The 14,612-nt window shown below is 58.4% G+C and overlaps 4 protein-coding genes across 4 annotated transcripts; 2 read left to right on the forward strand and 2 right to left on the reverse strand.

Annotated features, from left to right (window-relative positions):
- The first annotated feature begins 197 nt into the window (after window positions 1-197).
- On the forward strand, window positions 198-1,868 carry C7974DRAFT_97354 (WD40-repeat-containing domain protein). The gene is made up of 4 exons (XM_046147631.1): window positions 198-463; window positions 562-1,274; window positions 1,335-1,424; window positions 1,474-1,868. Exons 1-4 carry the CDS (start codon window positions 349-351, stop codon window positions 1,660-1,662), a joined length of 1,107 nt encoding a protein of 368 aa, XP_046001206.1. The 5' UTR covers window positions 198-348; the 3' UTR covers window positions 1,663-1,868.
- A 1,258-nt stretch (window positions 1,869-3,126) lies between these two features.
- Window positions 3,127-4,431, forward strand: C7974DRAFT_97365 (thioredoxin-like protein). The gene is made up of 3 exons (XM_046147632.1): window positions 3,127-3,959; window positions 4,009-4,238; window positions 4,311-4,431. Exons 1-3 carry the CDS (start codon window positions 3,384-3,386, stop codon window positions 4,324-4,326), a joined length of 822 nt encoding a protein of 273 aa, XP_046001207.1. The 5' UTR covers window positions 3,127-3,383; the 3' UTR covers window positions 4,327-4,431.
- A 1,149-nt stretch (window positions 4,432-5,580) lies between these two features.
- C7974DRAFT_385054 (uncharacterized protein) lies at window positions 5,581-11,607 on the reverse strand. Its single transcript, XM_046140915.1, has 3 exons — window positions 8,994-11,607; window positions 6,686-8,889; window positions 5,581-6,633 (listed from the first exon to the last, which is right to left on the reverse strand). Exons 1-3 carry the CDS (start codon window positions 11,115-11,117, stop codon window positions 6,063-6,065), a joined length of 4,899 nt encoding a protein of 1,632 aa, XP_046001208.1. The 5' UTR covers window positions 11,118-11,607; the 3' UTR covers window positions 5,581-6,062.
- Window positions 11,608-11,628: 21 nt separating this feature from the next.
- On the reverse strand, window positions 11,629-13,965 carry C7974DRAFT_460444 (MYND-type zinc finger protein MUB1; the record flags this gene model as incomplete). The annotated part of the gene is made up of 2 exons (XM_046146139.1): window positions 11,629-12,160; window positions 12,215-13,965. 2 exons carry the CDS (start codon window positions 13,963-13,965, stop codon window positions 12,100-12,102), a joined length of 1,812 nt encoding a protein of 603 aa, XP_046001209.1. The 3' UTR covers window positions 11,629-12,099.
- Between the last annotated feature and the right edge of the window lie 647 nt (window positions 13,966-14,612).

Consider the following 14,612-nt stretch of genomic DNA (forward strand, 5'->3'; position numbering starts at 1 on the left):
AGCCGCGCAGCATCGTTGCGGTATTCCCGCCGCAGCGTCCTTTGACCCCAGCTGGTGTCTCTCGGCCCAGGCCAAGCGTCCAACGCCTGCACCTCACTTCGTCCACCACCTGCAGCCCTCTCCACCACACTCCCTCCGCCGCCCATCCCCTCCTCGCGCCCCTCCCTGCGCCAGCAATTGCAGCTGCACCGCGCGCCCGTCGCCCTGCTGCCCCAGCCGCCGCTGCCCCCGCCCGTCTCCGCGCCCCGGTAGCTGCGCTGCTGCGAGCCCCCCTGGATTTGCCTGCCTCGCCGCTTTCGCTCGCGCGCCCGCCGCGACACACCACCGCCCCCAGCCCGCCCGCATAGCATGGCCGACATGAACCAAGAATCCATCCAGCAGAAAATCCAGGTCGCGCGGCGCGACGCCGAGGCCCTGAAGGACAGGATAAAACGGAAGAAGGACGAGCTCGCTGACACAACCCGTACGTCTCCGCCCACGCTGCACCGCGCACTGCGCCGCTACCTCTCCGTGCCTCTGCGTGCCTCTCCGTGCTCCTCCATGCCCGCTAACCCGCTGCAGTCCGCGATGTCGCCCGCGACCGTGTCGAGGCCCTGCCGCGCCTCGCCATGAAGACGAAGCGCACCCTCAAGGGCCATCTCGCCAAGATCTACGCCATGCACTGGTCCACCGACCGCCGGCACCTCGTCTCCGCCTCGCAGGACGGCAAGCTGATCATCTGGGACGCCTACACAACGAACAAGGTCCACGCCATCCCGCTGCGCTCGTCGTGGGTCATGACGTGCGCCTACTCGCCGTCCGGCAACTACGTGGCGTGCGGTGGTCTCGACAACATCTGCTCCATCTACAACCTGTCGGCGCGAGAAGGCCCTACGCGCGTGGCCCGCGAGCTTTCGGGCCACTCGGGGTATCTGTCTTGCTGCAGATTCATCAGCGACAAGCGCATCCTGACCTCGTCCGGCGACATGACCTGCGTGCTCTGGGATCTGGAGACCGGCTCCAAGGTCCACGAGTTCGCCGACCATCTCGGCGACGTCATGAGCCTGAGCATCAACCCCCTTGACCACAACCAGTTTGTGTCTGGTGCTTGCGATGCCTTCGCCAAGCTGTGGGACATTCGTCAGCAGAAGTGTGTGCAGACCTTCGCCGCCCACGACTCGGACATCAACGCCATCCAGTTCTTCCCCAACGGTAACGCCTTTGGCACAGGTTCTGACGACGCTTCTTGCCGCCTGTTCGACATCCGCGCTGATCGCGAGCTCGCTTCGTACCAGGTACGCACATGACCTTCTCAGCCGCATCGCAATTTTCGTGTATGCTAACCCCCCATCTAGATCCCCGAGCCCGTCTGCGGTATCACCTCGGTTGCATTCTCCGTGTCCGGTCGTCTGCTGTTCGCTGGCTACGACGACTTCGAGTGCAAGGTAAGCAGCTCCAGTGAAGATTTGTAATCATCGTCTAACCGATCCACAGGTATGGGACGTTCTCCGTGGCGAGCGCGTCGGCACACTGCAAGGGCACGACAACCGTGTCAGCTGTCTTGGTGTCAGCAACGATGCACTCAGCTTGTGCACCGGTTCCTGGGACTCCATGGTAATTATGCACCACACCTACTCTTCGTTGCGGGCAGCTAACCTCTTACAGCTGCGCATTTGGGCATAAGCGAACGGCGTTGAAGCATGCAACGTTATGTTACGATACACAGTTGGACCACGGCCGCATGCACGTATCCCTAATCTGGCCGTCCCACGAACTCCCATTCCGAACTTGTCTGTTTAACATACCCACTACACACCATCCTCCGGGAGAAGTTGGACCTAGCGACATTGCTGGCCAACATAATATACCACACTTGGAAGCTTCAAAGCGGCGGCTATTGCGTCAATCTGGTGGACAGACGCCCGGGACCATCTCGTGCTGCGACACTTTTCCTTTCCATACCACTGTTTTCTCATGTTCTTCTTCGCAAAACCGGGCTGTACTCGTCTTCCGTCTCAGAGATCCGGGCTGGCTGTTCTCATAGTACCACTCTGTCCATCCCTCCATATCAAGCTCATTTACACGTTACCGATTTTCAACATGACTTATTTCTTTTCAGTGTGCAGTTCAAAAGCGAGACGAATTGCCGGAGTTGTGCAAGACGGTTTTCATGTACGTTTTCGGCTTCTGAGGTGGTTTGGTGAAGGACGGAGGGGGGTTTCACTTCTATGTATGATCCTGTGCTTGGATGCGAGGGATGGGTATGTAGGCAAATAGCAGTCGATTGTTCATTGCACCGGCTCTCTCGGTACTTAATACACATGACGCGGTGGGTACCAGCGTCATGGCATGTTTGTGAACACGCGACTTCGTACTCGGCCCTCTCGCCGGGGCGACAGACTTGTTGCCAGCAGACCTGAAGTGAATGACGACAAACAGAGCTTCTGATGAACAATGTGCGAGCCGTTGCACATCCCACTTTCGCGACCGAGACGGCAAATTTGCGACCGAGCAGGACCCGTCGTGCAGTCCAAGACAGCTTGATCAACCTCTCCATCGGCTCAAAGAGCGGTGCCATTCCTGCACGGTGCAGCTGGTGTCGGCTCAGTGCAGGCCGTTGGGAAGATGGCTGTGCTGGTATTCTGGTCGACTCATGCACTGGCTCCTGCCCGACACGGCAAACGCGCTTCTGGAAGGGGTTTGGAAGCATTGAATGTCCGGGGTAGCTGGGCCTTATAATGCCACTGCTAAGACCCTCAGCTAAATGAACAGTTCGGCAGAAGGCTGCATGAAGACGCTGGCCCAAAAAGCAGTTCCAATAAGCCACGGCATATGCAGTCGAAGATCTCGAGCGTGGCAGCCTTGACGCGCCTGAAAACACGGACAGCATGATGATGATGTGACGACTCGGTTGATGCCGAGTTCGCGCAGCAAGAGACGTTTCGAAAATGACCACGCGGTGGCCATGACGGCAACCGCCCACGGCGTGATTCGGTGAATCACAGCATCGATGTTTCGTGCCGGCGAGCTCGTTTCAGGAGTCGTGCCTCCTTCTCGCCAATCTTCGCAGATCAAGGAGGACGTTGCGTGTCAATCTGGCGCAGGTGCCTCAGCTCAGCCCTAACATGTAGCACCCATGGAGATCCTTGCAGCTGCAGCACCGTGCCCGGGCAAATGCCTCTGTGGTCCCGAAGGTCGTCGTCAGTCTTGCGGGCATTTCCTCACCTGCGTGTCCAATCACACGGGTGAAACGGGGCTGCTTTTCGAAAATAGACCCCTGCACCCCGCTAACCTGTCGTCCAACTCGGGCACCCTAGATGCTGGAAGGACACTCCTGCTTCACCACACCGCAGCACCCATACAAATAGCACGCCCGCCCGCGACCCGGCCGGCCCTCTTTCACCATGACAACTGCTGCCCAAGACGAATTCAACGAGCTTATGCGAGACAAGGGCCGTGAAGAAAGACATCCAGAAGACCGACACAACGACAGCGACCACTCTGATCCCGAGTCCGAAGGCGCCGACAAGGACCGCTACGAGATTGTAGATACCGACGACGAACTTGACCTGCCCGCCGACATGCGCTCCAACTACTACATGCCCTCGCACATCCGCTCCGAGGCCAACACAGGGCCGAAGGGTGTGATTGCAGATGCGCAGGCCTTTGAGCAGGCCAAGAAGCAGGCGCGACGCTTCACATGGAAGAAGGGGTCGTCGCCGCAGCAGTACAACGTCACAGCCTACCAGGCCGACCAGCTGTCATCCGACGAGGAGAACGACAGCGGTTTCATGAAGCAATGGCGCGAGTCGAGGCTGCGCGAGCTGCAGAACGCCGGCCAGCGCATACGGTCGCGCACCAACAGCCCCAGCCGGAGGATCTACGGCAGCATGCCTGCCGTCGACGGCGAGGGCTATCTCGACGCCATTGAAAAGACCTCGTCCGACACAACTGTTGTGGTCTTCATCTACAACGACCAGGTACGTCTAACCCGAGCCAGCAACAGCGCGCCAGCCTAATATGTCACAGTCTGAGATCTCAAACATGGTCGAGGAGTACATGCGCCAAGTCGCGCAGCGCAACGACACAGTGCGCTTCATCAAGCTGCACAACCACGATGCTGAGATGGAAGAGCAAGGCGTCCCAGCCGTCCTTGCCTACAAGGGCGGTGAGAAGTTCGCCGGCCTCGTACCACTCCTCAACGAGCTCCCTGAAGACTCGGAGCTCAGCGCCATCAGCCTCGAGACGGCATTCAGGAGGTCAGTCCTACACCAGCCCACAACACCTCTGTTGTGAAGTTCATCCCGAATCAGCTGACTAACACCCTGCAGGCACCGCATTCTATAAATACTCCTAATACGAAATGCACTCCTAAATCCGTCTCCCCGACGGCTTTGCGCCTCCGCATGCATGCACGACGCTCGGTTCCGCCGCGCTGGTGCTAAACGCGGGTTGAGACTCGGGTGCCAACTCTGTGCCTGTGTCTGCACGACCCGAAACCCCAACACTTGCCGCAGTCACCCCGCGCACATTGCTGCGGCGGGCGGTGGCCTGTTCTACGATTTTCCTTCCTGCCATGTTCCTTTAGCGATATATAGACTTGCATTTCCGGGCGACTGGCGCGCAGGCGCTGATTCGCTGTCACGACAGCCAATATTTTTATGAGACGCCCTGTGGGATCGGGGCGATTGCCACACAGTACTATAGTAGAACCAACTCCTTGTGTCTTCTGCGGAAGCCACCCTCTCCTTCCACCAACTCGTCTGTGTCTCTCTCGACGCCTTGTCCATGCAAACCTTATCCCCCATCACCCGCCTGCCACCCGCCCCCGCTGCACCTACCCCGTCCCCACCCCTGACGCCGACACCACTTCGCAGCATCAGCCTGATACACGGCGCCCGCGTGGCGCACAGCTGCACATCGGCGCCCACGGCACATACATACATACGCACCTGCACCAGACACGAGATGTCACCCGCAGACTAGGGTTTCGATGGCTGCGGGCGCTGCGCGGACGAGCGCGCACCTAATCGCAAACACGCCACTGCGTGCGGGTCTGAAACGCGGTCGGCGCTTGGGAGGACGGGCGGCGCGTGGGCGTGGTGACGTCGGGGTGGCGTGCTGACGGTGGCGGGTTATGCAGATGCAGAGGCAGATGCATACGCAGATGCATACGCAGACGGTCTGGGTGAATGGTGGTGGTGGATGTGTTGTGTAGATGCGAGTGTCTCGTGTAGACACTGGTACCCCATGTAGACACCGACACCAGAGCCAAGCAGCCCGCGAACCCCTCCACCCAGCACCCCCTACCCCATGTACGCAAACACCTTCAATGCACACCCTCCCCCGCACATGCAAACGCCGCCCCGCCCCCCAACCCACTCGCCCCCCATCACGATCGCCCTCGCTCTCCCGTACTCCCGTCCGTACGCCTCCATGCCTTCATGTCTCCATGCCTCCATGCCTCCATGCCTCCATGCCTCCATGCCTCCATGCCTCCATGCCTCCATGCCTCCATGCCCTCGTGCTCCCATACGTCATCACGTACACAACAAACGTCGACGCGGAACACTGCGTGCGGGGGAGGGGGGGAGGGGGGAGGGGTGATGTTTCAGCGGGAGGGGCGTGGCGGGGTGTGACGGTCTGGCGTGGCGCCGAATGGTGCGGTGTGGTGTGGTGTGGTATAGTGACGTAGGAGCCTTGGGTGCGTGGTCGTAGGGTTGGATCGAGTTGTGTTGGGTTTACCATGATAGACGCCGGGGTTGTGGTCGTTCTTCGGCGCGGGGCACGCGGGGGAGCGGCGGCGGACGGGGTGTGTGAAGCCCTTGGACTGTTGGAAACGGGTGGTCTGAGAGGGCTCTGTGGTCAGGGGTGAGGAGTGTGGAGTGTGGAGCGGTTGATAAGCAGCGGGGATGTCACGGTGAGTGCGGGCGGGGATGTGGGATGGTGGAGTGAGCGTGTGAGAGCGAGTAGGAGAAGCGCGACTATACTGGCGCAGTGAATGTACATGAACGGTATCGGCGCGCGGAACGCAACGCTTGATGAACGACGCGGAAAACAGCAGATTCGCGGTGCAACGCCCCTTAACTCCTCTTCACCGCCCCGTACCCCTTGCTCAGCGTGGTATCCACGTCTACCGGCGCCGAGGGCGCGAGCTCGCCGCTCCCCCCAGCCCCGTCCAGAAGCTCCACTCTGCTCTCCAGCAACATCTTGACCTCGTTCTCCCTGCGCAGCTCCTCGGAGCGCTTCATCCCCACCACCGCCTCGCGCACACGCTCCTCCTCATCGCGGTGCTTGTTCGTCTTGCGGTCCCAGCCATGCTGCAGCTCGTCCGCCGCCGCCTCCTCGAACCGGCGCTTGACGTCGGGGTCCTTCTCGAGGACCTGGAAGCGGTCTTCGTCCGAGGGCCAGTAGGCCGCCAGCACCGCCTTGACGGCGAGCTCGAACACGATGACGGCGAGCAGGATGATGATCAGACACAGCCACCACGTCAGGCTGGCGCCAAAGCCGCGCAGGAAGGTGTCGCGCACGTAGTAGATTTTGTTGCCTGGGTCATAGGTCGAGGACAGGATGACGTTCCAGAGGAACCAGCCGCCGACGGAGACGAAGATGGCGATGCCGTTTGTGATGGTTTTGGAGTGGGTTTCGAGGAACCTGGGGCGGAGTTAGAGCACTTTCAGTGGAGGGGTGATGGAGAGATACGTACTGCATCTTCAAGCTGATGATCCAGACCACTGCTGTGTAGGTGATGCTGCCGAGGGAGAAGATGCTGTTATCTTCTGTGAACAGCGCCTCGCCGAAGAGGCTCAGCATGCAGAAATACACAACCATGGCTTCGCCTGAAGCCATGAACATCCAACCTAGGTAGACTTTGAGGTTGAAGCCGCCGTTACGCTGGCCCTTGGTGTACAGTTCCGGGACGGCGAGGAGCGTAGAAGCGGAAAGGTCTTTCTCGAATACGCCCATGAAGATCACAGGGAGCGACGTGAAGAGCGTGTTGAACATACTAAGCGACCACGACTCGTACAACGACGTCCCAGTGTAGCCGACAGAGCGCTGGTACAGGGCTTGCGTGAGGTAAAACAGCATTTCCTTCCAGAACGTGCCGACGGTGTACTTGCAGGTGCGGATGTAGTTCCACCGACCGTGGACAAGGAGGAGCTTGGTCAGGAACCTGAACTGTGCGATCGAGTAGTCGGAAGTACGTGCAGCTTGGAGTCCTTCTTTGCCGGTGATACCAATACCAACGTGCGCCTCTTGAATCATGGCGATGTCGTTAGCACCGTCGCCAATAGCGAGGGTGATGCTCTTCTTGACACGCTTGCGGATGGTATGCACGAGAAGGGCTTTCTGAGAAGGTGAGGCGCGGCAGCAAATGACTGAGTCGGCGAGCACGGCTAGCTCGTAGAAGAGGCCCTGGAGTGACTCATCTTCTGTAATCCGCGAGAGGGTCTGGCCGTCCACCACAACCACAGAGTGCGCTACTGTGCCTTCTGTAATAGCAGCGACGGCTGTGGCAGCCATCTCGTTAACCTGACCGGTTTCGTGGTCAAGAATGGTGACGTTTGAGTATTCCTTGATCAAGCGACACGAGTAGCCAATGTTGATAGCCGTCTCGCGCTTGTCGCCTGTCAGCATCCACATCTTGATCTTAGCTCGGCGTAGTTTGTCGATTGCCTCTGGGACGCCTTGCTGAAGCTTGTCTTCGATGGCGGTTGCAGCACAGAGGTCCAGATTTTGCTCGATCATGTCGCCGGCTTCCTCAATCAGTCGCGTCCGGTCAACAAGACTGGTTGTAGCATCGAGATAGCCCTTCTTCCAAGTCTGGTACTCGTCCTCGGTAAGGTAGCGGTACCCATACAGAAGTGTTCGTAGTCCCTCGGTGGCGAATTCGTTGATGTGTTGGAGACAGCGCTCGATCACGGCCGAATCGTCACCAGCTACATTCTCGTCGACCATGGCTTCCATCTCCTCCATCTGCATCGAGCTCCTTGCAGATGATGCCACGGAGGAAAGCCGCCCAAGGTCTGATGGGCGGGGCGTCAGTGCAGGGGATACAGTCTCTTCGATATGACGACGTCCGAAATCGTTCTCCCGCTCTGTCAACCACTGATCTACCTCGTCTCTTGTCGACATTGAAGGCCGAGCACCCATGCTGCTTCGAGCGATCGAGTGCCTGCCCATGCTCATGCTTGCGCGGGCGGCTTGTGCAACTGACATACTCCTGCGGCCACCGATGCTGCTCTTCCTCTCGATCTGCTCGCTCATACGGGCAATAGCTGATTGGACCTCCATACTCTTTCTTTTATTCGCGATACGCTCAATCTCGACCATCTTCTTGTTTGCAAGCGCGGCTAGCTTGAGCCGCTGCAAAACGATTGAGTCTGCACCTTTGCAGATGATGCACACCCGCCCGTCCGGGAATCGAAGGATAATCGACATTCTCTTCCGTTTGCTGGAGAACTCAATGACATCGAGAACCTCGTACTTCTCGAGAACCGGTTCACCCCCTGACCCAGCAGGCAAGATTTTGAGAGTAATGGTGTGCACATCACGATTGATGAGAAGGAAACCCATATCCTGAGCCGCTTGAACAAGAGCAAGCTCGTCAGGGGACGAAGCCATGAAATGTGTTTCACCGTCCTCTTGGACCTCCGGCAGGCAGGTGTGGCAGAGCGCCAGCGAGAGAAGAAACATGCGTGCCTTCCTTGAAAAGGGAGTATGAGGTTTTCGCTGAACGTAACGAAGCATGTCGCCGGTCAGAAGCTCTCGACATGTCTTATGCGGGTTTGTCGTTGACTGCCATTTCGCACTCGTCGTCTCCTCGGCACCCGTCCGTTCGTCTGAAGCAAGCGCAGCCATGCCGTGCTCTTCAGACAAAAGGTCCCTTGATGAGCGCTCGCTCTTTTTCTGCCCTTCGCCGGTTCCTTGCCCTTCTTGCGTGGTCTGCTCCTCAGCTTCTTCTTCTTCGAGTCAGGCAGGTCGGCGTCATGGAGCCAAGCAACTCCGCCAACGCTCATCTTGCGGAACTTCATCGAGTTATCTGTGAGAGTACCGGTCTTGTCGGAGAAAATGTAGCTGATCTGTCCAAGCTCTTCGTTGATGGTTGAGGTTCGCGGCTCACAGGGCGTGTCTGATATTGGATCCCACATGTCGATGTCTGTGTGCAGGAAGAACATCTGCGCTAGTTTCACGATTTCCAGACTGACGTATAGCGATAGAGGGATCATGGTGTTGAACATGATTATGAACGATGTGAAACTTGGGAAGAAGGCGACCGAGGAGCCAGACAGGTACCACAGCTTACGCTCTGTACTCTGCCATATCTTATATGCCACGGCGTTGAAGACGGAAAGCAGAATGACGAAGAAGACGATGAGGATGACAATACGATTGACGAAGCCTTGTAGTGCAGGAGCCTTGATGCGCGGGTTTTTATTGGCATTCATGCGGATGCGGCACTCCTCGCCAGAATAGATGACAAGTCCAATAGCATCTGGAGTGTTTCGGAGAATACTGCCTCGGAAGATGATTTCGTTCAATGTTAGCGGCGCTTGACTACCACCCACATTCACTCGGCCCTCGAAACTGTACAGGTCACGGTTCGGGTCCTCAATGACGAACTCGGCTTCAGTCCTGAGTACGTCCTCCTGGGTCTTGATGATCTTGGACATGGATGCCGTTGTCTGCTTGCTCTTCAAGTTGGTCTCGCCGTCCAGGGCCATGGTCTCCACGAAAGCCACGCTGTTCTCTCCACTGGAGTGCAGTAAAGCGAGATCTGCTGGCGCGGCATCGTCGCGATCCAGCTTGACGATATCTCCGACCTGGATATCCTGCCACTTGATGATTTCCCACACCAAAACCTCGGGTTCGGGAGAGGACAAACTTCCGTCGTCCGTCGAACCGCTCTTAAATGGTGGCAAAGGCGACGCGTTTGCTCGCAGGACCTTTGCCTCCCGCCTATTCTCTGCCTTATCGAGTCGGTATCTTCTCAAATCATCGTAGCCTTCCTTGGCGATGGAGAGAGTAACAAAAAACAGCAACGGCACAATAGTGGTGTACCTTCCAGTAGTACTGAGATCGGGTATCATTTGCAGAATAGAAATTACAAGAAAGTAAAAGTTGGCGAGTTTGGAAAATTGAGCCACCAGTTGACGCGGGACAAAGTTCCAGGCTGAGTATCGTGTCGACCGGATCCAGTTTTGCACATAGGGTTGTGAAGTACGTTCGTCGATCAGCGGTTCCTTCCGGGAGGGATCCAAGAGTATGTGTCTGCCATCTTTGCTGGGCAGTATATCATGCTGTCGCAGTATGAACTTTCGTGTCTGTACTGCGTATTCGCGGATTTGCTTCTTGTACGATGACCATTTGGCCCCCTTACTTTTGCTCGGATTGTTGTACTGTGGTAGGGCAATTGGCCCTTTGCCCAGCTTTGCTTTGGACAAGCCTGACGCCTCCGAGACATATTCAATCTGTGCAGGAGTGACGGATACAACGGTGTCCCCACTCTTTAGTGCGTCCTTGTTGTTGTATACTCGCGGCTGCCCTTGTTCGCCCTGCGAGCTGCCAACGTTCTCGTTCAACTCAATGCTTGCTGGAGGTTGCGCTTGGTCTGTGTAATTCCTTCGAAAGAGAGCACTCCGCATGGACAGGCCTCGGTTGCGAGACTTGGATGAGAGCGGCGAGGTCTGGCCTACAGGGAGTGGTTGTAATGGCGATGTCTGCGAAGATGTAATGTTGCCGGAACCCTCGGGTCCCGCGGATTGCAGCCCATGCGTGTCGAGACTCAGGTTGGGGGCACCAGGTTGTTCTCCTGTGGCCGAGCCCGTCCCGGTCTCAGCGAATCCATCGACCGATGCTCTGTTGCGTGCCAGACTCGACCTTTGCGCAGGCACATATTGTTCGGTGTCGGTCGAGAAGCGCACTCGTTGCGAGGAGAGACGAGGCGCCGTCGGTCGAGCAGCGCCTTCGACGGCCGAGGTTCGCGCAGGTTCATTGTCGTCAGCAATCTCTCGTGTACCTTCAGTCGCATGCGGTGGGGCGGGTGTCTCGGCGGCAGACGCTGTTAATCCGTCGTCATCGTAGGACGCTGAGCGCCGTCTGCGCGCGCCGCCGCTGGAGTCTCCGGCGCTGGACATGGTCGTCCAACATCACACGCGTGGAAAGCGAGTGTCGTGAGCTGAGCGCCCTATGGCTTGCGCGGCGAGTCGAGCGCTGGGTGCTCCTAGACAGTCTAGCGGCTTGACTTTCTTAGCGATTACGCGGTCGCGGACAGGATCTCCGCGTTGGAGATTTGTTCATCTGGGAGACAGACATCAGGCTGGAGCAGATCGTCAGATACGAACTGGTGCTGCGGGCGGAGCTTGCAAACGGCTCGGCGGCTGAATGTGGACGCCTCAACTCGGCAGTCGCCCGTGATGCATGCTGAACCGCTCTTTGGTCCCATCGTCCTCGAACGACTGACGTAACCCTCGAGGCCGGAGAGGCGCCGCTGTCAACTCCATACCCCCGGACTCGGCGAAAAACTCCACAGACGTGCGTCTGGAAGTGCTGAGGACCACAATTGCATGGGTCGGCCGCGGCAACCAACCTCGGAACGTGGCAGACAAAGAACGCCCACGTGGCCGGCGATCGCCAGAGTCTTTTTTTGGTTGAAACAGATCTTCTATTATGCTATGCTACGCTATGCTATGCCCCGCTGACTCAAACACTATAAGTAAAACAGCACGGACGAAACGGAATTTCAGCGCAGGCAGAGTGGTTGTTTAGTAGGAGCTCAAATGCTTTTGGATTGCACTGAACCAGCTACAGCTACTCCAACGCCCAATAAAAATGCTCGCGAAAACAATGTGGTATAGTGAGAGTCCTGTGACTCAATGCATCGTGTGATCCTCCTCTTTGCAAATATGCTTGCCAACTCCCGTACATGTCCTTCGATAAAAGAGAAGCAGTCTGTTGTGGTATCCCAATGTCGTGACGCTCATTAAAAGTATGAAACCCTCAAAGATTATGATGAAGAGACAAGCGCCATGCAGTATGCGGCCATAGATAAACGTCCAATGACAATGTGACGGTATGTTGTGCGGAAACAGATGATTAGGAAATAGCACCGTCGTCTGTCTAGGTCGCAGCTACACACCAGTGGCGGTGGAACACCCACGCGCTCTTCTGGCACTCTTTGCTACAGTACTTTGTCCTTCGACAGCGACGGCACTTGGCGAATTGACGTGTGTACTCTTCCCAACGACCGCACTGGTAGTATGCGCACTGACGGATGCCGCCACGAGAGTCATCCTTGCGACAAAGGTTGCGCATGACAACGCTGGCCCAGTACTGCATGTCTGATGTGTGGTGTCGAACGGTGAACTGCTCAACAAGTGGGAAGATGTTGAAGTCGTCCGGAAGTTCGTACTCCTCCAGCTCCTCTTCTTCTTCTTCCTCGGTCTTTGGCACAGGAACTTCGCCGTCCAGCAGCTGCAAGTCATCTCCAATCTTGAGCTTGGGAACAAGGTGGGACTGTTGGAAGTAGTTCCGCAGGTTGCAGTACTTCGAAACGTACGCCAACAGCTGCAGCGACATCAGAACATCCTCATCACGGGGCATGGCAGCGAGCACACCGGCTGTGGCATTACGGTCTTGTGCATAGCGAGGGTACCAGGACGGAGGAGGGTTTACATTCGGGCCGTTGATGTTGGGCTGCATGGGGGAGAAGCCGGCAATGGTAGCGGCAGTAGGCGGAGTGTTAGTTGGGTTGATCAAGCTGCCGTCAAGTGCAGGTCGGTGTGTGATGTTGAAGGTCTCGTTGTTCTCGTCCGCAGGGTCGGCAGGCGCTGCGAGAGGAACTGGTGTTGTGCCAGCTTCCATTTCCACATTGTCCACGATGGCGGAGAGGTCGATGTCTTGCTGGATACCAACAATGGGCTCGTTCGCAGCCGGGCCAGCCGCTGCGACGGCGTCCAAAGACAGCTCCTCCTGTTGGGCATCGAGGTCAGACTCTCCAGACATGGACAGCTGGTGGCGGATCGACGGGCGGCGGCGTGTGCGGTTGAGGCCCGCACGTGGGCTTGCCTGGCGAACAAGTGGAGCACTCGGCGTGGTGGGCGACTCGGGTTGGGAAGTGATTTCTCCGGCCAGGGCGGGGAGCATGGACGGCAGACGGTCAGCATCTCGCACGGGTCGCAGCGCAAAACCATCAGCTGTTGTCTCCATAGACGGTATGGCTGTCACCAGAGGCTGGCCAAGGGTGCGAGGAGCAGCTCCAAACAGCGGCGCCCGTGTCTCGTGGTGTGGCCTATGGGTGTGGTGATGGTGGTGTGATGGACGGCCGCGGTTGAATGTGGTGCGCTCAGGTGGAGAGCTCAACGCAAACGCAGGTATGTGGTTCCCCTCCATGGCAGCATCAAGGACAGGAATCTGGGCCTGGGTCAGACCGGTGTGTGGCGGCAGCTGGGGGATCTCAATGGGAGGAGGCACAGCGCGTCGCGAGCGCTCAGACCGGTGGCCCGAGCCAGAGGCCATCTCGCCCGAACGCGACGAGTGGTGACGGCTGGAGCCGCCCAGGCGTGCAGAGCGGTGCAGCTCGGCCTCAGCCCTCTGCCTGTACTTCTCGACGACCTTGATGTAGTTGTCGAGGATGGTGGCGATGACGGGCACCATGTCGGCCTCGACGACGCGGGTCCTGACGTTCTCGGAGCCACGCACGCCAATGTTGAAGATGCACTGGAAGGCCAGGTTCCACTTCCACATGTCCATCATGTCCTTGCTCCGGCCCTCCTTGAGGATGCATATCAGACGCTCAATGCCGCCATCGACGGTCAGGATGTCCCTGATGCGGGCGGACGAGGTGGTCAGATAGGCGAGATGGTTGAGCGAGTTGATCAGCGGCAGGGTCGAGGTGCAGTCGAGGGCGCGGCGGTCGTAGAGGGCGGTCGTGATGCCGACCGAGGCCTTGTTGGCGTTGGGGATGCTGAAGTTGACTTCACGCATGGTGGCGGGCGCTGCAGCGGCGGGCCGTGGCGGGCAGGTGAGGATGAGGAGTCGTGGGGTGGTGCAGCGCTAGTGTCGCATGTGGTGGGCGACTAGCAGGCGGGTGAAAGAGAGCCGGCGACGACAGGCAGCGGACGCTCTGGGGCGGCGGTGCTCTGCGGTGCTCTGCAGTCTCTGCAGTCTCTGCAGTGCGCGGCGGACGGGCGAGGCGGGCGCAAGGGTGATGGGCGGACGCGAGATGGGAGTGTTTGCTGTGCGTTAGGGGTGTCCCAGGCACGGCAGGAGCGTGGTGTGGCAAGCTGGGGGCGCTTCAGTCGAGGGGGCCGCAGGGGCAGGGCGCAGCGGGGCGGCTCTGGGGCTCTCTGCGCGGCGGCGGGTGCGGTAAGAGTATGGGCGTGCTAGAGTATGTTCAATGAGGCTGGTGTGGTGGGAATGGGGGGAGAGGCGGTTTGATGAGCGGTCATGGCCCGCGAGTGGAGATCTCGGCACAGCAGCTGGCCCGCGAATGGGAGCAGCCTCGACCTCATTTCAAATGCACCGCACCGCCGCCCGGGGCAGCTGCGCGCGCCGTTGCTTTGTCTGCCGCCGCGCTTGTGGCCTGCAGGGCGCCGCGACAGCTGGTCGCCTGCAAATTCTGACGCTCACCA

The sequence above is a fragment of the Boeremia exigua genome, assembly GCF_020726555.1.
Source record: "Boeremia exigua strain MPI-SDFR-AT-0100 chromosome Unknown C7974scaffold_2, whole genome shotgun sequence".
In the NCBI taxonomy this organism is placed as follows: Eukaryota; Fungi; Ascomycota; class Dothideomycetes; order Pleosporales; family Didymellaceae; genus Boeremia; species Boeremia exigua.